Source organism: Rutilus rutilus (assembly GCF_951802725.1).
Source record: "Rutilus rutilus genome assembly, chromosome: 1".
Taxonomy (NCBI): domain Eukaryota; kingdom Metazoa; phylum Chordata; class Actinopteri; order Cypriniformes; family Leuciscidae; genus Rutilus; species Rutilus rutilus.
This window is the reverse complement of record NC_140209.1, coordinates 73811465-73838412: the sequence shown is the minus strand read 5'-3', so window position 1 is coordinate 73838412 and position 26948 is coordinate 73811465. Positions and strand designations below refer to the sequence as shown.

Below are 26948 nucleotides of genomic sequence, written 5' to 3'. Positions count from 1 at the left end.
ATATTACTGTATAACAACAACTTTATCATGGTGACGTTGAAGGTGGTGGTTCATGTTGGATGTGTTGGATGTGGTGTACGGAATGACAGCATGGCATAGCTTACAGACAGTCTTAAGGCCATTGCACACTGAGTCCGAAATTTTCGTATGCGTTTTTTCGTGTTCGTCAGCCTTAAAATTCGTCACGCACAGAAACCTTGCACACTGAGTCAGATGCGTATTTATTAAACCTTTGCGCAAAAAATACTAAATGGATTCGTCAAGCAGTGAGGATGATTTCGTTGCCCTCTTTCTTCTTAAAAAGAGAAAAAGAAAGGAAAATATTGGGTCCATCCAATCCTGAGATTGCGCCGAGAGGAAGGAGAGTTTCACCTCCTTATCAAGGAGTTGCGAAATTATCCCGAGCAATTCAAAATTTACCTCAGAATGTCAGTGGAACAGTTTGATGCTTTGCTAGCGATACTGGAGCCACATATTAAAAAGAAGACGACCAATTTCCGTGAACCAATCGATCCTGAACAGAGACTGGCAGTATGTCTAAGGTATGGACACACACACACACACACACACGGCCGGCGGAAGCGCTGGGCAGACAGAACCGAACAGCTGGATTTTGTCGTTCGCTTGCACGGTGGCTCTGAATTGTCAAACACCATTCAAAATACAGGCTGTGGATGCGAAAAACGCAGAAAATCGAAAAGAAAAGGTGAAATGTGACGTTCAGAGATATGTCTTCCTCAGCATAGGTCTTATGATACAATTTCCGGTTTCTTCGTGTGGGAAAATCACGCATTTATATTACACTGTTTTCTATTGCAGGTGCTCACCGAGACTGGGGTTCGAATCCAGCTAAAGCCAACTTTTTGTAATATTTATTATTGAATTAAATAAGCATTCTTTTTGAATGCATACTGTTCCAGTGTCAATAAAATATACATATTTTATTACATATACTACGCAAATCATGCAGCAGTGCCATCTATCTTTATTTCGCGATCCATTTTTTTCGACCTCGATGCGTTTCGTCACGTTTTGTATCGCGATATTTCGTCAAACGATATTTCGTCCCATCCCTAGTCTAAACCAGTGACCGCGATGCTTAAGTGTGTGAGAACAAATGAATAACATCAGTGCGAACCACGAACATTTATTTATTTGGATTAAATATTTAAATTTTAATCATTCTGTGTCATTTTTCAATGTCAGTCTTTTCATTATTTACATGTTTATGCCCAAAATGCTATAATATTCAAAGTAGTTGACTGTCATTCTCCTCTACACTGTGTACGTTATTGATTAAATAGCCTAGCCTATTTAACATCGTTACAGGCACCTCGCGAGCATTCATTCATTCAACTATTTTAAAAGACTGGAATAAACACCAGCACACACAAGCAATCTTTTTTATAGTCAATTTAATAAAAAAATGTAAACCCAACAGGTATGAAATGTCAGAAAGAGAGAAAAAAAAAAAACTGTTAATGGGAAGACGAGCATAGGACTGCTGCAGCTTAGTGGATAAATATATTTAGCCTATTTATTATTCAGATTGCACAGTTGTTAAGAAAATATATTTATAGGAACATTTCAGCAGGCTCAAGATAATTAATACAGTGACCATTATATACTATTATATTATTTTAATCAATTCGCAGCCATAAAACATGTGATAATCCGCATTCTCATGTATGTAGGTGCGCTGAAGTATTCCGTCAAAATGGCTGACACGCGGCTAGGGGTCACGTGACTGGGAGATCCCTATACAAAGGTTGAAAGCGTTGATCTATTTATGTTAGTTTACACATTCATTTCATTTAATCTTTAAGGGTCTTTCATGTCAATGTCACCCTTGGTTTGCTGACTGGGTCAAATGTGTTTATGTCGGTTGTTTTCAGACACATTGTCTACATTGTAAAACTTTATAATAAGGTTTCATTTGTTAACATTAACTACATTAGTTAACATGAACCAATGATGGACAATACTATACAGCATTTAATATCCTTAAGTTTAAACATTTACTAATACATTTTTAAATACAAAAGTTTTCTGTTAACATTAGTAAATCCCCTGTGAACTAACATGAACAAAGAATAACTGTATAAACTAACATGATCAGATTAAGGAATAAAACTATTTCCTTAAGCAGAGTCGCAGCGATGTTATAGACCTTTCTCACAACTTCCGTATTTGTGACCGGAAATACGCAATCGTCGTGGTAATCTACTTCCTCCGCAGTCAAGGCAACATAAACAAATGGCGCAAGCAACTAGCAAGAGCTATTGACACGCTAATGATGTGTCATTTTAGTTAACAGTTCAGTAACAGTTAGCCTCGCTCTTTAACTTACCTTGATATTTATGGACAAATTCCTTGTGGGAAATTTTTTACCCTTTATTTCTTTTTTTTCTTTTTGGTGACGGAGTTTTCCTCCACGAGTCGTCACATCAGCAAATGTAATATTTGGCAAATCCGTTAATGAAGTTGTGTAGACTCTTTGATCCATTTTAAACTTGCCCGGGTTTATGTTTTTCTGGTGTGTTGACGCTTGACAGGAACTCCGCTTCCACAACGATTACGTATTTCCGGTTATTGTGAGAAAGGTCTATTGCTTCTGTGGCGAATTCAAATGGATCTCTTATTAGCGCTGTGTAGTAACAGTGTCGCATGATCACGATCGGCTTGCGCTGCTTTGGTCCAAACTGATAAACGGTCTTTCAACCACACAATAACGAGCAGTTTCGTTCCGCTTGCATTACGTTTGCCATTTGATGTTGGGCAATGTTGTGGTCGCGCCGGCGTCTCTACATTATGAGCGCGCTTGCCACGCGCAATGCGCCTACATTTGAAATAACGAAATTTTGGTCGGCAGGAAAAATGGTCCAACGAACCGTTCGGTTTGAAAATGCGTACCGAAAACCGAACCAAAAGTCTCGTACCGAACGGTTCAATACGAATACGTGTATCGTTACACCCCTTCTTACCACTATCTTGTTTTTTCTTTCCTCCTCTTCCTTTCTCTTCATTCTTTTCTGGCTTCCTGAAGCATAATTCCGCTTCATGACTGCCGAGGAGTTTTTGTATTTTGCCGGCAGCAGAGATCACGTGGTTGGCTGGCTGCTGTCAGCTGAAAGAGGCCCCCTTGAGGGGGATCCCGATAACAGTGTCATTGCACTTTATTGCATTGACTATCAAAGGGGCGTTCACACAGTTTGTCATTGCATTTTATTCTTAACCAGTCATTGTCTTGGGGCCCCAGGCCAGCTCGGGGCCCCAAGCAATTGCTTGGTTTGCTTGCCTTGTCGCGACGGGCCTGCAGAAGACAATCAAACAAGTTTTGTAAAAGGTAGTTCATCTGCTTTAGTGCTGCACCGTGAGGCAGTGTCAGTGTATTTTATGGATGGCTCAGCTAAACAGGCCAATAAGAGACTATTAACTACTATTATTGCTTTTAATTATACTAATGTCTAATTCAAATGTCTACAAATGTATAAAACTGATCAGAGATCAGGTAAAACCCACAGACACTTGTTCAATCTCAGTGAATCTGCATGATTCATGGGTTCACAGAGATCATCGCCCCCCAGTGGTGAACCATTGACATTTTTAAACGTTTTGAAACAATTATGACGTAACGAAGCCTCGTTTACTGAAATCATGTGACTTTGGCAGTTTGACACACACTCTGAACCACTGATCCGAAACAAAAGATTCGTAGGCTAAAGGTTTCACAGCTTCATGAAGCGTGTTTCGAAAGCGCCCATCACTTGCGTTCAGTCAACTTACCTTCAGTGGATCTTATTACAGGCAGATACTGATCACAGACTTTTAAAATGCACTTATTCGGTTTTTACAAGTTACAGTATATGTTGCACCAAAATTAGATATTTGTGAAATACAAAGATTAAATTGAAAGCAGTTATGAACAGGTCTGGGGCCGTATTCACAAAGCATTTTATCTTACCACTAGGAGTACTCCTAAATCGCACTAAAAGATTTTAGCTAGGAGTTTTCTCTTAAAAGTTATTCACAACACCTTTCAGACCTACTCTTAGTAAAGAAAAATGACAACTCCTAAACTAAGAGTGAGTCTTTGTTGCTATGGATGACGTCATTACTCATGCACGAGCTTGACTGAAGTGACCACCTTGATTGGCTGATGATTGTAACGCGGGAATGATTCCAAACCCCTCCCCTACGATGATGATTGACAGGTGACAGGTCTGAGAATGCAAGAAAGTAGTGCGAAGGACGGAAGATGATGAATAACTGAATAAATAGCCTAAATGAATAAAGAGTAAGGAAAAACAAATAGCCTAGTAGCCTAATGAAACATATGGATTGATGCAATATCTTTGCAACATTATTGAATTAATCTGTCACTATATGCCTCTGCCTACGTTTGCAAAGAGAAGAACATTTTAATTTGATTCACAATCAAACGTTACAATTAGTTTACATGCAATGAATGAGTAGCCTAGTTTTGGTTGTTGTTGGTGGCGTTATTGCATCCCTAGTTATGGCTACAATGCAAAATTGTTCCCTCGCGATTGGAAGCTCCTGTAGCCGCCGTATACGCATTTCAAAACATCGCAACGTGAAATGCCACAAAAAGCGGTTTGTGAATAGGTCTTAGTGAGTTAGGAGTCCTCTCGACTTATTTTAAGCTGTCCCAGGCTTAGGTGCTACTTTTAGGGCTAAAATGCTTCGTGAATTACTCTTAGTCAAAAAAATTAGGACTCCTAAAGTTACGAGTGACACGCCCATTATTTTTAGGAGTTGCTCCTAAATTCGCCAGTTAGGAGCTACTTTTAGCCTTAAAATTCTTTGTGAATACGGCCCCTGATCCTGATGTCTGAAAAAAAACATTGTTCTGCCTCTACAGAAACTGATATAATTATTGACCCATGATTGTCTGTCGTAATCAAATATTTAAAGCTTGATATCACCTTTTTAATTTTGTGTTATTAACCTGTTAACCTTTGCCAGTGCGCCGACACACTGAAGGTTTTTTTTTTTTTTTATAGTTCAAAGTTACTATCAGATTTAATGTTATTACCTTGACAAACTATACATCATTAAAAAGATATAAGACTCAAGTTTCAGTATTTGACCACTATTGTATTCTGAGAAACTTATAGTGACAATTATGTCTTAATTTATATCAGGAGTTGTGAAATGAAAGAAAAATGTGCAGATTTGGAGAAATATTGATAGATTCTCATAGGTTTACATCAGATTTCTATAGACAGGAATAATATTTATTGAATTTATACCCAAATGCGTTGATGTAATCATTATGAGCGCTGGATACTCTGATGTACTGTGTTTTCAATCCATACCAGCAGCCTGAGGGCGCTATATGCACATTTAAGCTGCGCCCGAAATCAAATACTTCCCTACTATATAGTATGCGAAAAACAGCACGCGAGCAGAGTAGTATGTCCGAAATCATAAGCCGTTTCTCAATATGCGTTCTTGTCTGTACTTGTGTTCTTGTGGACTTGTGAAACGTCATCAGTCGCTGCCCAAGTACTGTTCCAATTTAAAGTTTACATCTAGCCAAGTCCAGTTCAAATCCCCGGATGTGTTCTTGATCCACCCCTTTTACCGAGGATGCATCGAGAGGTGACTTGTGCGGACTTGAGACAGCCAGGTATCCCAGAATGCATCTCACACCAACCAGCAAGCCTCAATAGCAGAGGAGAAACCCAGCGTAATTTAAAAATACTGCTGTAATTGTGTCACGAAATGTAGTTTTAAGAGTATTTCAGGCGAGAATGTAGTTGTTTGAAGCTCAAATCTTTGGTTTATTTATAAAGATAGCGCCTATTTGAAAATGTGGTGTTGTGAGATCCAGGCAATCGGCCGCTCGGCGCTCATGTACCCCGCCGTGAACAGCCTTTCCTCGGCTAGTGCTGCTGACTGCCGCTGGCTCGGATGTCTCTAGTCTAGTGGTTTAACATGAGATATAAATCGTCTTGTGTATATCTAACGGGCGATTTATTTCTTTCTTTTATTTGTCTCAATCTATAATTTGTTCCCTGGCAAAACGTTAAGCTGAGGGCAAAGTGAAGTTTCATAGCTTTATTTAGTCTATTTAACTTTAACGTTGTAGCCTAGAGAGCTGACTTATGTTTGACTGAATCGTTTGCTTTATTATTGTATAGCTTCTTATACCTTTTAGGCTACTTATACTTTTATAATGGCTATTATTGATCATTAAAACTGACATTTAACAAAAAAGGTTGTCATTTTATTTTATATATTTAAAACGTATAAAATATTTTATTATACATGTTGCCTACATTCTCTTCACTGTATGTACATATATAATAAAACAAAATGACACAACCCTGTCTCTTTTTGCTAAATGTTAGTTTTAATGATCAATATTATAATGTTTTTTTATTTATCATATTTAAAAAAAAAAAAGATTTATATTTCGTGTTGTTATAAATATGCAGTGAAGATAATCAATTGCGTTGCCTGAACCACATTTGTGTGGCCATTATGTTTAAGATTTTTTTAAATGAAAATGAAAAGAGGCAGAGTGTTATGTTATGGTGGTTTATAACATATTTTGTTTTATTTGTAGCCTAGATATACATAAAGAGATAACCGGAGTAGCCAGAGCGAGCTGAGTGACGACGCTATCAAGTACGCCGCTGTTCCATTTCAGAATTATCGGACTTGTGTCCTCCCGTCCTCGGGAGTTCGTTCTCCTGAGTCGAACTTGTCAAGTCTGAACTACCAAGGACTCAAGTCCGAACTTTGCGTACTTGGTATTGAGAAACGGCTATAGAATTCGAAAAACAGTAGGCGAAAAGTACCCGGATGACCTACTACTTCCGGCGAGATTCTGAAGTGCGCATACGATGGACACTTTACTATCCCATGATGCCACGGGAGAGGAGTTGTCATCGTTATATTCGGAAATGGCAGAAAATGGAGACGCGGCTGTTTTCAAGTGTAAATACTTTACAAAACACTTATTGTTTCTTTGTGGTTAAATTGTATTTGTTTAACATCATATAAGTAAACGATTGACTTGTAAAAAGTTTAAATAATGTAAATCGAGGGAACAATTTTGTGAATTGGCTGCAAAATTTACAATTTTATCACCGAACAGAACGAGCTAATGCCTGTCAGCTAGTTAACACTGTTTTATTTAAACAACGACGTTGTTTCTCAGTTAAATGATAGTTACAAAACTTTTATTTTTTATTTTACAGCGATTTTATTTCTCCTTTACCAGTGTTGATATGTAATATGTGTTGGCTACGTAGCAAGCTACTGTTATCAAGTGTACCTCAACTTGTCCATGTAACATTAATATTAATATAATAATAATATAGATCGACCATGGTTCATCACTAATGTTAAATTCTGTGCTGATTTTGCAGGGGGCTGATGAACACACCTGTGTTCTTATAGAGTGGAGAGTGGCTAATGAAAGAGAGGAAAGAAAAGAAAGAGCGACGAGAGCATGAGGAGAGACGAGAACAGGAGGCCAGAGAGAGGAAAGATTCCTTCAGCTTTTAGAAATAATTGTTAAAAAAATTAAATAATAATAATAAAGAAAACAAATCTCACACTCTCTTTCCATTTATTATGACCGCCGCTAGCGTAGCTAGCGAAAGCGGTCATATAGGGATTGTCAAAGTTTTTTTTTTTTTTTTTTTTCGTCACCTTACTGAATTTTTCGTCAACGATACCAGGGACACCGAAGCACCGGGGAACATGAAATTTGGTGGGCATGTAGCCCCACTAGACTTCTAATGAAAAATTTCGTTTGGTCCCTGGGGGCCACTCCCCCCCCGCGCTGGGCCCCCCCAAACCCCAAAAAATGCAGTTTTTCCTAAATAACTACCTGAACCGTGGCACCGAGGATGAAGAAATTTTTATGGTATGTTGGTCTACTAGACTTTTACGGAAAAATTTCGTTTGGTCCCCGGGGGCCACTTCCCCCCCCGCGCTGGGGCCCCCTTAAATTTTTCGTCAACGATACCAGGGACACCGAAACACCGGGGAACATGAAATTTGGTGGGCATGTAGCCCCACTAGACTTCTAAGGAAAAATTTCGTTTGGTCCCCGGGGGCCACTCCCCCCCCGCGCTGGGCCCCCCCAAACCCCAAAAAATGCAGTTTTTCCTAAATAACTACCTGAACCGTGGCACCGAGGATGAAGAAATTTTTATGGTATGTTGGTCTACTAGACTTTTACGGAAAAATTTCGTTTGGTCCCCGGGGGCCACTTCCCCCCCGCGCTGGGGCCCCCGTAAATTTTTCGTCAACGATACCAGGGACACCGAAGCACCGGGGAACATGAAATTTGGTGGGCATGTAGCCCCACTAGACTTCTACGGAAAAATTTCGTTTGGTCCCCGGGGGCCACTCCCCCCCCGCGCTGGGCCCCCCCAAACCCCAAAAAATGCAGTTTTTCCTAAATAACTACCTGAACCGTGGCACCGAGGATGAAGAAATTTTTATGGTATGTTGGTCTACTAGACTTTTACGGAAAAATTTCGTTTGGTCCCCGGAGGCCACTTCCCCCCCCGCGCTGGGGCCCCCGTAAATTTTTCGTCAACGATACCAGGGACACCGAAACACCGGGGAACATGAAATTTGGTGGGCATGTAGCCCCACAAGACTTCTACTGAAAATTTTCGTTTGGTCCCCGGGGGCCACTCCCCCCCCCGCGCTGGGCCCCCCTTAACCCAAAAAAATGCAGTTTTTCCTAAATAACTACCTGAACCGTGGCACCGAGGATGAAGAAATTTTTATGGTATGTTCGTCTACTAGACTTTTACGGAAAAATTTCTTTGGTCCCCGGGGGCCACTCCCCCCCCCCCGCGCTGGGGCCCCCGTAAATTTTTCGTCAACGATACCAGGGACACTGAAGCACCGGGGAACATGAAATTTGGTGGGCATGTAGCCCCACTAGACTTCTACGGAAAAATTTCGTTTGGTCCCCGGGGGCCACTCCCCCCCCCGCGCTGGGCCCCCCCAAACCCAAAAAAATGCAGTTTTTCCTAAATAACTACCTGAACCGTGGCACCGAGGATGAAGAAATTTTTATGGTATGTTGGTCTACTAGACTTTTACGGAAAAATTTCGTTTGGTCCCCCGGGGCCACTCCCCCCCCCGCGCTGGGGCCCCCGTAAATTTTTCGTCAACGATACCAGGGACACCGAAACACCGGGGAACATGAAATTTGGTGGGCATGTAGCCCCACTAGACTTCTACGGAAAAATTTCGTTTGGTCCCCGGGGGCCACTCCCCCCCCGCGCTGGGCCCCCCCAAAACCAAAAAAATGCAGTTTTTCCTAAATAACTACCTGAACCGTGGCACCGAGGATGAAGAAATTTTTATGGTATGTTGGTCTACTAGACTTTTACGGAAAAATTTCGTTTGGTCCCCGGAGGCCACTTCCCCCCCCGCGCTGGGGCCCCCGTAAATTTTTCGTCAACGATACCAGGGACACCGAAACACCGGGGAACATGAAATTTGGTGGGCATGTAGCCCCACAAGACTTCTACTGAATATTTTCGTTTGGTCCCCGGGGGCCACTCCCCCCCCCGCGCTGGGCCCCCCTTAACCCAAAAAAATGCAGTTTTTCCTAAATAACTACCTGAACCGTGGCACCGAGGATGAAGAAATTTTTATGGTATGTTCGTCTACTAGACTTTTACGGAAAAATTTCTTTGGTCCCCGGGGGCCACTCCCCCCCCCCGCGCTGGGGCCCCCGTAAATTTTTCGTCAACGATACCAGGGACACCGAAGCACCGGGGAACATGAAATTTGGTGGGCATGTAGCCCCACAAGACTTCTACTGAAAATTTTCGTTTGGTCCCCGGGGGCCACTCCCCCCCCCGCGCTGGGCCCCCCTTAACCCAAAAAAATGCAGTTTTTCCTAGATAACTACCTGAACCGTGGCACCGAGGATGAAGAAATTTTTATGATATGTTGGTCTACTAGACTTTTACGGAAAAATTTCGTTTGGTCCCCGGGGGCCACTTCCCCCCCCGCGCTGGGGCCCCCGTAAATTTTTCGTCAACGATACCAGGGACACCGAAGCACCGGGGAACATGAAATTTGGTGGGCATGTAGCCCCACTACACTTCTACGGAAAAATTTAGTTTGGTCCCCGGGGGCCACTCCCCCCCCCACCGGGATGAAGAAATTTTTATGGTATGTTGCTCTTAAGGGCCCACATCAACCTAGCCCATAATCACTCATTTGTGATTTGCGCCCCTCCCATAAAAAATGAAAATGCAATATTATTCTGCTTTAATCGCCCCTATCTTCAGTGGAGATGTTCAGAACTGCACCATATTTCATGTGTATGATTAACTTGACATCCTCTGGGGGTATCCTCTGCTAAGTTTTGTAGAATTTCATCCATGGGGGGGTATAAAATAAATTAATTTATGTGCACATTTAGTGACTGTACACTCATCGGCCTGTAGATGGTGCTGTTGAGCGAAGGGTTGCTGGTTTAGGATGATACTGTCACACACACACATGCAGGAATACAAACAAACGCAAGCATGCACACACACTGACATCCACACGCACAGACACACACCCATACACACACATACAAATCCACATGCACAGAGACACACACACAAACACACACGCGCACACATGTACGCACACATACATACACGCACAGACAGACACACACATACACAAACATACACACACACACACACACACAGACAGACATGCACATACTATTACTTTTTTTAGGTATATACATAAACACGCAATACAGCCAAATTACTCCACGTCATTTATTTTTGTGGAAAGCCAGTGCAGGCCTGAGCGGCGGTCATATTTTGTACCGCGATGCGGTACATCTAGTTTGTTAGTAAGTTCATTTTGTCATGCTGTTTTAGCAAGTTTTATTACAAAACACTTATTTCCCAGGGATTTACAGTAGTTAGATTGTCAGTTGTAAAGTGTTTAATATGTGGAATTGAGTAATTAATATTTTTAAAGGGTGTTGTGTGTGCACTTATTTTGTGGCAGATTCCAGATGGTTTTTGAAACTAGCAAATTGCAGGTATAGCCTATCTGAAAAATATGAGTGGCGCACTATAGAGAAATACCCACACACTCCAGACACCTTTAACATGTATTTGCTTTATTTTCGTATATTATTTAACTTTTAAATGGATACAGAATACAAAGCTTAAAACAAAATCACAAAACTTTGGCACAAAGTAGTATAATAGAGCTTAAAGCACCACCAAAAGCAAAAGTTTTAAAACGTCGTCTTGAGGGAAGAAAGTGAACGTCAGCAGCTTCAGTAAGGTAACCTTCACAGGTTTCTAAAAGATCTAAAGGGACTTTCTTACTAACAATCTCATTTGTAGGGCATCACTTTAAAATAATTCAAAATCTGTTTCTTTAAAAGCATGTGTACAAGATAGTAATATTTGGATTTCCACTTGAATTTTTCCTACCCAAATTTAAAGTAAATAATTTGTAAAAAAATAAGCTCAAATATGTGATATGTAGCTAGAACACCAGCACCTCGATGTCCTTTTTTTCCACCCATCGTCGCAATCAGTGACTGGATGGACTACCGTGAAAGTCGGAGGTCGGGGCGGAGGTCAGCTCCATCTTTAAAATATAGATGAAGAATTGCGCAGAAAAGCGCAGTAGGTTGTAGGGCTCACAATCTGTAAACGTGTTTATAGTTTTTTTGTTTTCTGTGTTGGCTTATTTATAAATATAATATGCATGTATGTATTATATGTATATGATCCATTTCGTGTGTGTGTGTGTGTGTGTGTATGTGTATATATATATATATATATATATATATATATATATATATATATATATACACACACATACATACATACACACACACACACACACACACACACACACACACACATATATGAATACTTAAGACGTAAAAGCCTCTAAGTGCCATCTGAAATTTTCTTCTAGTTTGATCATTTTTATCAAGCTTGTATGTTTATGTTCAGTTATTGCACTTTAATGGCAATGAAAAGGACCTATTAATTGTCATTAAAGTGAAATTACTGAACCTAAATATACAAACTTGATAAAAATGCTCATTTTAGAAGATTTTTTTTTTCTTTTACATCTGAAGTCTTCATGTATACACATGTATATGAATGTGTGTGTGTATATGTGTGTATTGTATCTAACCTCAGTGTGTTACCCTACATGTGTATATATATATATATATATATATATATATATATATATATATATATATATATACACACACACACTGCTTGTGATATTGCATGAATTAATCAACAGAGATACACACATGCATACTATTGATTGATTCATGTTTATTCATTGATGGTAATATCACAAGCAAATAAATTACTTTTTCCTTACCAAAAATCAACATCTGTCATTGTTCACAGGTTTATGTGTTTTTTTTTTTTTTAGGTAAAATGTATTGGCTGAATGATATTTAACTTATTTGAGAAATTACACAAAAGCTCTCGACAAAGGCGTGATCTGCGAGCTGACCGATGACTCCTCTGAATTGTGAGCACGAACGAAGTAAAAACGCAGACGAAAGCGGAAAGAAGAACTAAAAACATTGCTCTAAGTTGGTGCAGTCAGTGGAATGGGCTCTTTAAATTTTCGCGCTGATGTGACCGCGCATGTTACGTGACAATACCAACCGTAATACCAGTACGTCCGGACTCCATTCATACTACCCGTATTCATACTATATAGAGCGTACTTTTTTAACGGTCGCGAAGTACGTTCTAATTTAAATGTAGTACCTACTCCCATAGTACGCGATTTAGGACGCAGCTTTAGTCCATATAGGGAACACATGGAAAAGTGCCATAATCATGTGACATTCTGGGGATTTTTCAAAAGTGGGGTTGCAGCTTAATAGTTTAATTGACTGTTTAATTTTATTACTTTAAATTGTTCTGGCTCTGTGTGACTGAGGGAAAAAATGCTTAAAAGTAATATAATAAATAAATGAGCAATACTCACGTTAGTGTGTTGAGTTGACAGTGTTTATCCTGCAGTAGAGCAGCGATCTGATTCACTCGTGTGTCTCCTAGTTCATGTCCTCTCAGATTCAGCTCTCTCTGGAGTAACGGGTTTATACCCACAACTCTATTCACATACTGACAGGCTTCCTCAGCAGCAGGACTCACAAACCTGCAGAAGAGGCAATTCAGGTATCAACTAAATGTCCACTGCATTACAAAAAATGATTGACAATAAAAAACGTAATTATTGTTTTAAAGACAAGCTTAAGTTAATTATTTAGATGTCAAATTTTTCTTTAAACATTTAAATACACAAATAAATATATATTTAAAAGAAACTAGAGCAACACTCAGTCCTAAAGCAAACATAAGCATAAGAACAGAAAGGTCTCACAGAGCAGAAGGGCAAAAGCTCACTAGATCATGATTTTCAGTATGAATACAAAGTGTGAAATTAAGATCTTTCTGTCTTTAAAGCAGGAGTGAGAAACGTCAGCACAGAGAAAACTGGCTTGTGAAACTGCATGTTTGAGAACATCTGGAGACTCATAGACCTAGTGTAGAGAGATGCAGTGAATCTGGGCTTGATGGAAAACTATTATTGTTAATTATCAAGGTATACTCCTGAATGTCAGCACACATATACTGACCCATAATGTCTATTTGACCTGTAGCTCGTATCACAACTAAACTGTGTTGACGGTTATCATCATCATGACAGAACCTGCAGCATCTGATCTGATCTTGATTATTTTGATGCAACAAATTGTACAGCTTATTATATAACTAAAATAATATATTAGTTATGAATATTTAGCCTGCATATAGCTAATTTAGTTAATTATTTGATCCCGTCTCACCTCAGTGTCTTCAGTTGACAGTCTGGATCCTGCAGTAAATCATTGAGCTGCTTCACTCCTGATTGTCCAGGATCATTTCCTGTGAGATCCAGCTCTATCAGGTGTGAAGGGTTTAATCTCAGAGCTGAAGCCAGAGCTTTATAACCTTCTTCTGTCACACTGCAGTTAGAGAGTCTAGAACAGAGAGGAAAACATTCAGCTGATTAATCAGTTAAAGGTGCATTGCGCAAGTCTCTGAGTTTTTGCAGAACTATGCCCCCTTCTGGCGACACGCGAAACTGCAACCAGAGTTGTACACGCGGTTACGTGGAGTTTGCGTTGGGGTATGGGATGAACTAGAAGCTGGTCTCTTTGAATCCATCTTCTACTTTTGCAAAAAGTCGCTTGAGTTGTCTTCGCTGATGCGGATAATGGCGGCGAATACACAAACCTGCCAGACATAGCCAGGTGAGCGTGAACGCGCATGACGTCACGCCCAGTCGATTCCGACCCGAATCCCTCTTATTTATTTTACTGTACAGGATTATAGAGGCAATCGCAGTGATCATAGAAGGGCTCATTCAGCCCATCAGGCAATTGTTTAAGCATGTATGGGTTAGAAAAACGGGTATTTTTAACATGAAATGTTGCGCAATGCACCTTTAAACTTGAACAATATAAATCCTTAAACTGAATTTAATTTTATTCTTTATACAAATGTATTGAAAGTCAGTTGCAAAAACTGACAATTGAATATGGAGGCAAACAAAAGGCTCAGTGAACTTTAATATGTTAGACATCAACATCCCTTTCAAGAATGCAATTAACTAAAACTGTACAACTCTGAAAGTCTATGATCTGAAAATGGTCGGAAAATTAGAAAATTAAAGTTTGGGAATGGCCCAATAAAGTCCAGACTTCAAGTCCTTCCACAGCATTTTAATGGAATTGAAGCACAGCTCATTTTGGAAAGCCTACAAATGTCACTGAGCTGAAGCAGCTTTGCAAGGATGAGTGAGACCAGGGGCGCAACTACCCAGTGTCAGAGGGGTATGAAGCAACACATTTGGCGAACAATTTAACAATTCTTTGAGTGGTGGAGTTGAAACGGGTTACATGCTTATTTCACAGATAAGAATACAATTTTAATTTGATTCAATGGTTATTTAAAGTTTTACTTCAGAGAACTTTAGAGCGCTAATGTCTGTTAACATGAATATTTGAAAGCCTCCAAGCACAGACATCACACTTTAAATTAGGGCTGCACGATATTGGGAAAAAATTACATTGCGATATTTAAAAAAAAAACAGAAAGTGCACTGCTATAAACACTGACATAAGCCCTGCTGTCTTCAAATAAATAAACTTCAGTCACACTGTAATTGCTGTACAGTATAATGATACTAACTGTAGTTTCTCCAGCTTGAGTTGTGGGTTCATCAGTAGATCACTGAGGTTTTTCCCTCCAGAGTCTCCTAGTTTATTCTCACTCAGGTCCAGCTCTCTCAGGTGTGACGGGTTTGATTTCAGAGCTGAAGTCAGGATGAGACTCTGTTTCTCTGTAATACTGCAGTTCCACAGACTGAAGACAGAAAGAGAAAATGACTCAGATCTATGATGATCAACTAACGTGTTCATCTTCATCCAGCAGACTTTTGCTGACAAATAAACAGGGATATCAAGGTAAAGGTAACATGGAGAAAGACTACACATTGTTCATTTAAATATACTACCAACACTGTAACAAAACAAAGGTTGAAATTGTTGATGTATTCATGTTTACACATTCATTTCATTTCATTTCATTTCATTTTTAAAGGGTCATGAAACCCCAAAACACATTTTTTGATGACGTGACACGTGACCTGATGTAATACGTGATGATGTAATACGTGGCACATCTCAGAGATGGTACAAGACGGGCATTTGTGGTTAAAAAGTATATATATATATATATATATATATATATATATATATATATATATATATACCCCCTTTTTTTGAATATGTTGGGAAGTTGACCTTCCCAGATAATCCTGAGTAAACTTAGTGTCCCACGTTTTTTGCTGCAAATGACTGGGCAGTAGTTCTTGGGCCGTCACTCACAGCTATTAGTTAATGTGTTTTTTTTTTTTTTTTTTTTTTCATTGTTAGTGACTAAAAACTTAGTCCTCCAACAACTATGTTGTTTGTCGTTTATTTTTGTTGATTCTTGGTGTTTATGTTTTTGTATTTTTTTTTCTTTGTATGTGAAGGGGAACTTTGTTTGTTCTTATTTCATGTTCAAAATTTAATAAAGAGATTGATGAAAAAAAAAAAAGTATATACTGTATATATATAAACCAAAATACAGCGAATAGTCTTCTTGGCGCGCCTACTTTTGAAAGTCAACATTTAGATTATGTGAACTAAGTTAAATGCATTGTAAAGGCCTAGGTCACTCTAGAATAAATCACAACGTGTTTCATGATAAAAACGTGACTTTAGTTTACAGTCCGGAAAATACAGTAGGTTATAGTAAATTATTTCACGGACCCCCTGGCACTTGAGAACTGAAAGCCTCATAAGACGAAAATAAAAAAGACGAAAAAGGAAGTGTTTTCTCGTTTTTCTACTTTCAATATTAAATCAAAAAACGAATGAACACACGACACGGTCCGTGTATCATCTGATCATTTCATTTCCTGTTTGGAATGGAATAACAAGAAATGAAAACCAGCTTGTTTATTCGTTTTTTAGTTTAGTTTAAAAAACGAAAAATGAGATTTTGGCTCGATTTTTCATTTTTCGTTTGTGGTTTACAAATCGGTTTATGGGTTCGATATTTCATTTGCACACGTGGGCGGCGCTGAAACGCCCCTTTCATCTGATTGGTCAAAACGCTCCGCCTTCAGTAAACTCGAGCTTTTCTTTCTGTCAGGCAGAATCAGTACGAGTGCGGCACGGACAAATTATACACTATAATACAATAATGTCTGAAAAAACCACTCACTGTTAAATATGCACAATATTTGAAGCAGAATATGTTGTTGCTCACGTAATTCGTGCTGCAAGCGACCCAATTAATGTGAGCCACAGTATATGACAGATTATTTTAGCATGATATATTTCCCATTGATAAATACAGTGCAAATAGTTCCGTCTCTTTGGATAAAAGGGAAGTGGAAATAAAAATCAATGATTGGCTGGACGGTACCATGATAATATGTCCGTAACATTTACCACTCTAGTCTTTTATTTACATCAAAAGGCCGGTAGGCGTGTGTGACGTATGAATAATTTTGAAAATTGAATAGAAGTCAAGTCAAGTCAAGTATATTTGTGTACCGCTTTTCACAATACAGATTGTATCAAAGCAGCTTCACAGTATTAAATTAAAATAATACAACAAGGTTTGTTTCTAGTGGAATTTATTGATTGATAAAATCAAATTAAATATCCCCAAAATATCCCCAACTGAGCAAGCCAAAGGCAACAGTGGCAAGGAACCGAAAAACTCCATCAAGTGACCTAATGATGTCCTAAATCTCCATCAAGTGACCTAACGGCGTCCTAAAACTCCATCAGGTGACCCAATGGAGAAAAAAAAACCTTGGGAGAACCCAGGCTCAGTCGGGGGCCAGTTCTCCTCTGGCGTTTATTAACTAGAGGCCGGATTCTAATTTGAACTGTAAGATTAAAAATATTATATGAATGCCTGGCTGAAGAGATGCGACTTTAATCTAGTTTTAAACTGGGAGAGCGAGTCTGAGCAACGAACACTATCAGGAAGGCTATTCCAGAGTTTTGGAGTCAAATGTGAAAATGCTCTCCCTCCTTTGGTGGTTCTGGATATCCTAGGTATGACCAAAAGCCTTGAATTAAGTGATCTTAAAGAGCGCGATGGATTATAGGGCGATAGAAGATCGGTTAAATAGACTGGAGCTAAGCCGTTTAGGGCTTTATAAGTCAGTAGCGATACCTTGTAATTAATACGGAACTTTATAGGTAACCAATGCAGTGATGATAAAATCGGTGTTATATGATCATATTTTCTTGATCTAGTAAGAACTCTAGCGGCGGCATTCTGGACTAACTGTAGCTTGTTAATTGAGGATGCAGGACAACCGGCTAATAAAGCATTACAGTAATCTAGTCTCGAGGTCATGAATGCATGAACTAACTTTTCTGCATCAGAAACTGATGGCATATTACGTAGCTTAGCCATGTTTCTAAGGTGGAAAAAGGCGTTTTTTGTAACATATGTGTTACGTCCAGGGGCGGCTGGCCAATAGAGGGCGCTAGGGCGCCGCCCCCCCCATGAGTCTGACCACAGTTTATGAGCCACACTCATTAAATAAATAAGTAAATACATACATAAATCATACATACAAATTGTCAGTATTTGTGTGTTTAAGATATTAAATACACCCAGTATATATGATAGAAATTAAATATGTGTGCTTTTTCAACACATCTCCTTCACCTGCGTGCACGTCGATCAGCTCTGGGGCGCTAGAGAAATCGCCCCAGAGAGGCGGGTCTGTGGAGCAGCTTAGCCAATTGCTGATTTAAGATATAAATGTTTGACATAAACTGTAGCCAATCAGCGAGCTCAAATCTAGTCAGCTATGGGCGCTTCTGTTAGCGCCCCAAGCTGCGCGTGCCCGCCCGCGCCCGCGCTCATACGCGCCTATCTCCATGACTCCATCAGACAGCGGTCTATCGGCCTGACTAGCTGGATGCGTCATGCTAATGCCTTGTTTTGCTTTCCGTGATTACTTTTTAAAACAACAGGGACAGATCCAACATGGACAGTTGCCGAAGTGAGGGACCTATCTGAGAAAGTAACTAAACTTTTTGAGTTAAATTTCAAATGCAAATGGAAAGTTTGTGCAATTTGTTTGTTTTTGTGTAAGAATGCTTCAGTCTTGTAATAGCCTATGGCATTAAACAATTACTGACTTTTTCACAGAGCACTGGTATCATGCAGTTTGTGTTAAATTGTGTTTGGGTGGTTAATACTAATAATTATTTGTAATAGTATTATTATTATTCGTTTTACAAAGATATGTAAAGGCAGTGGTTCTCAAACTGGGTTTGTGGTGGTTCTCAAACCGTGAGGTGACAGAAGGGGGTGCGGGAACAAAATGCTGAATTTTGCCGTCCCTTTAACGTTAATACTTCCTCATCTTAAAATAAGATTTAAACTGAGCATGCATTTCTCTCAGGTTAAATGCTGTACATGACATATGATCAAATTACCTCATCTTTTGCGGTCAAAACTTTCTGCATTTAAGCAGTGTGTAGGCTATATGTCAGGTCTCGTACAGATTGCTGCCTCAGCAAATCGTACTCTGTTACTAACGTAACCTCGGTTCTCTCTAGAGAGGGAACGAGTACTGCGTAAGAACTTACGCTTGGGGGAAAGTCTCTTTCCGTGAGATATTGAAGCCAAAAATTATCCTTTAATTTTTATATAATGCAAAACGCGTTGCAGCAGCATGTAGACATAGGCGAGGCAGCTTTGCGCGCCTATTGGCTGCTCTGCGGCAACTGCAGCAGCCTATCGAGAGAGGCCCTGTTGACGCTTGACCAATGGGGGTGCTTCGCGCCCATCTGCATAGCGTCCCGCCGAAATAGGCGTGGCCTAGGGCTATAAATATAGCGTCGAGAGGCTGGTTCACTGGTTTTCATCGCCGGAGCGAACCAGAGCGAACTGCAGGCACGGCAAGTGTATGCAGTACTCGTTCCCTCTCTAGAGAGAACCGAGGTTACGTTAGTAACCGAGTACGTTCTCTTACGAGAGGTTCTCTCGTACTGCGTAAGAACTTACGCTTGGGGAACACAATGTAAAACGCCGTGCGTGCTTGAGATCCAATACCAAAGTCCAAAGATAGTACTGGCTTATTAGACCGACAACAGCTTTGCTTGCAAAGCGGGAACTTCCAGGTTATAGAACCTGATAAATGTAGACGGGGAGGCCCAGCCTGCCGCCATACAGATATCTTGTAGGGAAGGCCATGCCTCTTGTGGAGTGCGCTCTGACACCTAATGGGCACTGTAGGCCCTTAGAGATGTAAGCCAGCGCTATGGCATCCACTATCCATCTGGATAGGGTCTGTTTCGTTACAGCTAGCCCCTTAGAGCGTCCGTAGAACGAAACGAATAGCTGCTCTGTCTGTCTGAAGGCAGACGAGCGAGACACATAAGCTCTTAATGCCCTGACAGGGCAGAGCAAAGCGGCGTCCTTCTCCTCCTCAGGGACCGGTAAGGCCGACAGGGAAATGACCTGGGACCTGAACGGTGTGTTGAGGGATTTAGGAACATACCCGTGTCTCGGTTTGAGCCTGACAATTGAGTCATTTGGCCCAAACTCCATACATGTCGCGCTTACTGAAAGCGCTTGTAAGTCCCCCACACGCTTAACTGAAGCGAGAGCCAAAAGAAACGCTGTCTTGAAGGACAAGTGTTTGATATCCACATATTGGACTGGCTCAAAAGGGGCACCTTTCATGGCCTCCAAGACCGTGGAAAGGTCCCATATGGGAACTGAAGGGGGTCTGGGAGGGTTTAACCTCTTTGCTCCTCTTAGGAAGCGAATGACCAGATCGTTCTTCCCGAGTGACTGGCTTAGCGTTGGTTTAACAAACGCTGCTATAGCTGCCACATAGACCTTGAGCGTGGAAGGGGTTCTGCCCTTTTCCAGAAGCTCTTGTAGGAAGGAAAGAACGTTCGTCACCCCACAGTCCTGGGGTGACACGCCACGGGCTGTGCACCAGCTAGAAAACACAGACCATTTTGAGGAATTTTGCCGTCACGTAGAGGGAGCTCTAGCCTGCGTGATCGTGTTTAGTACTCCCGAAGGGAGGTGAGCGGGTACCCATTGATGGCCCATACGTGTAGGGCCCAAAGCTCCGGGCGAGGATGCCAAATCGAGCCCTTGGCCTGGGTGAGGAGGTCTCTCCTCAGAGGTATCGGCCATGGGGCAGAGCTCGCTAGTTGCATCAGAACTGGGAACCAGACCTGTTTTTTTCAGAACGGAGCTACTAGTAGCACCGAGCATCCACTTTCCCTGATCCGCTCTATTACCTGAGGTATGAGCGTAATGGGGGGAAAGGCATAGAGCGGGCAGCGGGGCCATACGTGGGCCAGCGCGTTCCTGCTCTTGGAGAAGTATATCGGGCAGTGAGCGTTTTCTTGAGACGCAAACAGGTCTACTTTCGCTTTGTTGAACTTCTTCCACAGCAATTGGACTGTCTGTGGGTGTAGGGACCATTCTCCTGCCGGAACGTTGTTCCTGGACAGTCTGTCTGGTCCCAAATTCAAGTGGCCGGGCACATGAACTGCTCTCAGTGAGCGCAAATTGTGCTGGGCCCAAACCAGGAGGTGTTCCGTCAGCCTGTGAAGGATTCGGGATCTGAGGCCTCCCTGGTGATTTATAAAGGCCACCACTGCCATGTTGTCCGAACGGACTAGAACGTGGTGTCCTGCTATCTGGGGATAGAAGCGCCTGAGCGCATTGTCGACTGCCATCATTTCCAAGCAGTTGACGTGTAGGAGCTTTTCTCGTTCTGACCATAGGCCAAAGAACGGTCTGCCCTCGAGCAGCGCTCCCCATCCCGAGGTGGAGGCGTCCGTGGACACCACCTTCACACTCGAGGAAGTCCCCAGGCTTACTCCTGACCGGTACCAGTCGGTCGCCGTCCAAGGTTTCAGAGCTGAAATGCATTTTTGATCGACCTTGAGGCGAAAAAGACCGGAGGTCCACGCTCTGCGCGGCACACGCGCTTGCAGCCAGAACTGAAGTGGGCGCATCCGAAGGAGCCCCAGCTGAAGTACTGGTGATGCTGCGGCCATGAGACCCAGCATCCTTTGAAACTGCTTGAGCGGGACCATAGCGCCGCGGCGAAAGCTTTCCGTCATGCTCTGAACGGCCAGTGTGCGTTGTGGCGATTTCAGATCTGTGCCCAGAAAGGATATTTCCTGACTGGGAGACAGAGAGTTCTTCGCCCAATTGACTGTGAGACCTAATTTCTCGAGGTGCTCGAGCAAAATGGTCGTGTGTTCTATAAGCTCTGTACGAGACTGAGCCAGAACTAGCCAATCGTCCAAGTAGTTCAAAATTCGCATTCCCCGAATTTTCAGGGGAGCGAGGGCCGCGTCCATGCACTTCGTGAACGTACGGGGTGCTAAAGACAGGCCGAACGGTAGGACTGTATACTGATATGCCTGGCCCTCGAAGGCGAATCTCAAAAATCGCCTGTGACGAGACGCTATTTGTATCTGGAAATATGCGTCTTTCAGATCTATCGACGCAAACCAGTGACCCTGGCGAATTTGCGAGAGGATTTGTCTGGTCGTGATCATTCTGAACGGGCGCTTTGAAAGCGCTTTGTTCAGCCGTCTTAGATCTAAGATGGGTCTGAGACCCCCGTCTTTCTTTGGCACCAGGAAATATCTGCTGTACAGGCCCCCTTCGCTCTGAGCTAGAGATAGGGGTTCTATGGCCCCTTTGCTCAGTAGTTTCGCCATTTCGGCTCGAAGTAGATGAGCTACTTCTGTTTTCACCGTAGTTTCGACTCGCGCCTCGCAGCGGCGAGGGCGTAGAGCAAACTGTAGCGAATAGCCTCTTTTTATAATGTTCAGCACCCATTCTGACACCCCGGGAAGCTGTGCCCATGCATTCGCATGAAAAGCTAGGGGTTGAATGAAGTCTGCGCTCTGGCCGTGACAGTGTGGCGGCTGAAGAGCTTCTATGTGCTGAAACATAGACGCCGTGTTTGCGGCAGACGAGGCGGGGGGCGCGCTGATGACAGCGGGCAGCCTGCCCGCGCTCAACTCTATTACAGCGAGTAGCTGAGAGGATTTTCTGGAACTGAGCGAGCTGGTAGTTTTGGTGGAAGTCTGGCCGCAGCGGGACTTGAACACCGTCGTTTTCCTAGAAGGGCTAGGACGACTTCGAGGCCTCGGGCTTGATATCAATCTTTGGCCGAGGACCACGTTGAGGGCGGCGGGCAGCAGAGCGAGAGCTTCGGGCCTGCTTCCTCTGTGAGGCAGCGGCGGCGGGCGGCGGCTGTGAGCTTCGAGCAGACGGCTGTTTAGAGTGACCTGTCGCGGAGCTAGCGCGCTTAGGCAGGAAATGTTTCATGGCCTGCGATGTCTTGTGCACCTCAGCGAATCTGTCCGCAAAATCCTTGACGGACGATCCAAAGAGCCCAGCAGATGAGACGGGAGTGTCGAGGAACGCAGCGTGCTCCGAGTCCGGCATCTCAGACAGTGTTAGCCACAAATGTCTCTCAGCAACGGTGAGAGAGGCCAAAATTCGCCCCACGGCCTGTGCAGCGGATTTTGTAGCGCGAAGAGCGAGGTCTGTGGCGCTCCTTAAATCCGTGACGCTCACAGCTTCCAGTCCTTCCTCGTCAAGTTTGCAGAGAAGGTTGGCTTGGAAAACTTGTAGCGTGGCCATTGTATGCAATGCAGCTGCAGCCTGTCCAGCGGCGGTGTAAGCACGGCCGTGCAGTGCTGAGGTGGTGCGGCAGGCTTTAGAGGGAAGTGCAGTCTTAGCGCGCCGTCCAGCGGAGGGCGGGCAAAGATGATCCGCAACAGCTTCCTCTACAACCGGAAGGGACTGGTATCCTCTGTTTTTAGCATCATCAACAATGGAGAATGCAGCAGAAACAGAAGTTTTTACACGGGCTGAAAAGGGTGCAGACCAGGATTTCGCGAGTTCTTCGTGAAGCTCAGGAAGAAAAGGAGCGGGTCTAGACGGTGTAGCAACACGGTCCCCTTTAAGAAAGCAGCCATCCAGTCGGTTGCATGCTGGCTCTACGGGCACTGACCACTCGAGGCCGAGGCTCTCAACGGCCTGAGAGAGCAGACGCGTCAGCTCTGACTCAATGCTGGCCCGTTTCCCAGACGTTTCGCGAGCAGGGGGTGCGAGATCAACAGAGCTCGGATAATCCTCACTGCCAGACGCTAGGATAGAGCAGCTGTCCTCCTCCGCTATTTCCACATCATCAGATTCATCCGCGACGGAAACGGCGGCAGACAGCGGCCGTTGTCCGGGGGTGATTGACTCGAGTGAAGCGGGCGGTGAAGCTGGCGGGCGAACCGGCGAGCTTGCCTCGGTGGGAGGAGGTTCAGGGCCTCGCTGAGCGCGGCGCTTCTTACGGCGCGGCAGCACGGCGGGCAGGGGTGCAGGCTCGTGGAAGTGTGCCATGCGAGTCCGCAGAGTCGCCATTGACATAAGCTCGCAATGAGGGCATCCGCCATCGGTGAGCGCGAGAGCTGCAAGATCTTCTCCCAGGCAGGAAATGCAAACAAAATGGCGGTCCCCATCGCTGAGAGGGGCTCTGCACGAGCCACAGAGAGTGCGAGACATCTTTAAAAAGACGCTCAGCTCTTTTAGAGAGAAAAGGTGTGTGATTCGCGGGGCGAAAACAATTTAACTTTTTGAGTTAAATTTCAAATGCAAATGGAAAGTTTGTGCAATTTGTTTGTTTTTGTGTAAGAATGCTTCAGTCTTGTAATAGCCTATGGCATTAAACAATTACTGACTTTTTCACAGAGCACTGGTATCATGCAGTTTGTGTTAAATTGTGTTTGGGTGGTTAATACTAATAATTATTTGTAATAGTATTATTATTATTCGTTTTACAAAGATATGTAAAGGCAGTGGTTCTCAAACTGGGTTTGTGGTGGTTCTCAAACCGTGAGGTGACAGAAGGGGGTGCGGGAACAAAATGCTGAATTTTGCCGTCCCTTTAACGTTAATACTTCCTCATCTTAAAATAAGATTTAAACTGAGCATGCATTTCTCTCAGGTTAAATGCTGTACATGACATATGATCAAATTACCTCATCTTTTGCGGTCAAAACTTTCTGCATTTAAGCAGTGTGTAGGCTATATGTCAGGTCTCGTACAGATTGCTGCCTCAGCAAATCGTACTCTGTTACTAACGTAACCTCGGTTCTCTCTAGAGAGGGAACGAGTACTGCGTAAGAACTTACGCTTGGGGGAAAGTCTCTTTCCGTGAGATATTGAAGCCAAAAATTATCCTTTAATTTTTATATAATGCAAAACGCGTTGCAGCAGCATGTAGACATAGGCGAGGCAGCTTTGCGCGCCTATTGGCTGCTCTGCGGCAACTGCAGCAGCCTATCGAGAGAGGCCCTGTTGACGCTTGACCAATGGGGGTGCTTCGCGCCCATCTGCATAGCGTCCCGCCGAAATAGGCGTGGCCTAGGGCTATAAATATAGCGTCGAGAGGCTGGTTCACTGGTTTTCATCGCCGGAGCGAACCAGAGCGAACTGCAGGCACGGCAAGTGTATGCAGTACTCGTTCCCTCTCTAGAGAGAACCGAGGTTACGTTAGTAACCGAGTACGTTCTCTTACGAGAGGTTCTCTCGTACTGCGTAAGAACTTACGCTTGGGGAACACAATGTAAAACGCCGTGCGTGCTTGAGATCCAATACCAAAGTCCAAAGATAGTACTGGCTTATTAGACCGACAACAGCTTTGCTTGCAAAGCGGGAACTTCCAGGTTATAGAACCTGATAAATGTAGACGGGGAGGCCCAGCCTGCCGCCATACAGATATCTTGTAGGGAAGGCCATGCCTCTTGTGGAGTGCGCTCTGACACCTAATGGGCACTGTAGGCCCTTAGAGATGTAAGCCAGCGCTATGGCATCCACTATCCATCTGGATAGGGTCTGTTTCGTTACAGCTAGCCCCTTAGAGCGTCCGTAGAACGAAACGAATAGCTGCTCTGTCTGTCTGAAGGCAGACGAGCGAGACACATAAGCTCTTAATGCCCTGACAGGGCAGAGCAAAGCGGCGTCCTTCTCCTCCTCAGGGACCGGTAAGGCCGACAGGGAAATGACCTGGGACCTGAACGGTGTGTTGAGGGATTTAGGAACATACCCGTGTCTCGGTTTGAGCCTGACAATTGAGTCATTTGGCCCAAACTCCATACATGTCGCGCTTACTGAAAGCGCTTGTAAGTCCCCCACACGCTTAACTGAAGCGAGAGCCAAAAGAAACGCTGTCTTGAAGGACAAGTGTTTGATATCCACATATTGGACTGGCTCAAAAGGGGCACCTTTCATGGCCTCCAAGACCGTGGAAAGGTCCCATATGGGAACTGAAGGGGGTCTGGGAGGGTTTAACCTCTTTGCTCCTCTTAGGAAGCGAATGACCAGATCGTTCTTCCCGAGTGACTGGCTTAGCGTTGGTTTAACAAACGCTGCTATAGCTGCCACATAGACCTTGAGCGTGGAAGGGGTTCTGCCCTTTTCCAGAAGCTCTTGTAGGAAGGAAAGAACGTTCGTCACCCCACAGTCCTGGGGTGACACGCCACGGGCTGTGCACCAGCTAGAAAACACAGACCATTTTGAGGAATTTTGCCGTCACGTAGAGGGAGCTCTAGCCTGCGTGATCGTGTTTAGTACTCCCGAAGGGAGGTGAGCGGGTACCCATTGATGGCCCATACGTGTAGGGCCCAAAGCTCCGGGCGAGGATGCCAAATCGAGCCCTTGGCCTGGGTGAGGAGGTCTCTCCTCAGAGGTATCGGCCATGGGGCAGAGCTCGCTAGTTGCATCAGAACTGGGAACCAGACCTGTTTTTTTCAGAACGGAGCTACTAGTAGCACCGAGCATCCACTTTCCCTGATCCGCTCTATTACCTGAGGTATGAGCGTAATGGGGGGAAAGGCATAGAGCGGGCAGCGGGGCCATACGTGGGCCAGCGCGTTCCTGCTCTTGGAGAAGTATATCGGGCAGTGAGCGTTTTCTTGAGACGCAAACAGGTCTACTTTCGCTTTGTTGAACTTCTTCCACAGCAATTGGACTGTCTGTGGGTGTAGGGACCATTCTCCTGCCGGAACGTTGTTCCTGGACAGTCTGTCTGGTCCCAAATTCAAGTGGCCGGGCACATGAACTGCTCTCAGTGAGCGCAAATTGTGCTGGGCCCAAACCAGGAGGTGTTCCGTCAGCCTGTGAAGGATTCGGGATCTGAGGCCTCCCTGGTGATTTATAAAGGCCACCACTGCCATGTTGTCCGAACGGACTAGAACGTGGTGTCCTGCTATCTGGGGATAGAAG

At 43.4% G+C, this 26948-nt stretch overlaps 1 protein-coding gene across 1 annotated transcript in view; it reads right to left on the bottom strand.

Moving 5' to 3' along the window:
• LOC311305800 (uncharacterized protein) overlaps nt 1–26948 on the bottom strand; it is a 1224369-nt gene that overhangs the window by 750388 nt on the left and 447033 nt on the right. Inside the window, exons 10-12 of the mRNA XM_084433678.1 lie at nt 15273–15446; nt 13886–14059; nt 13024–13194 (exon numbers count right to left, since the gene is read on the bottom strand). Of these exons, the coding sequence (XP_084289804.1) occupies nt 13024–13194; nt 13886–14059; nt 15273–15446 (519 nt within the window). The remainder of the gene's footprint in view (nt 1–13023; nt 13195–13885; nt 14060–15272; nt 15447–26948) is intronic.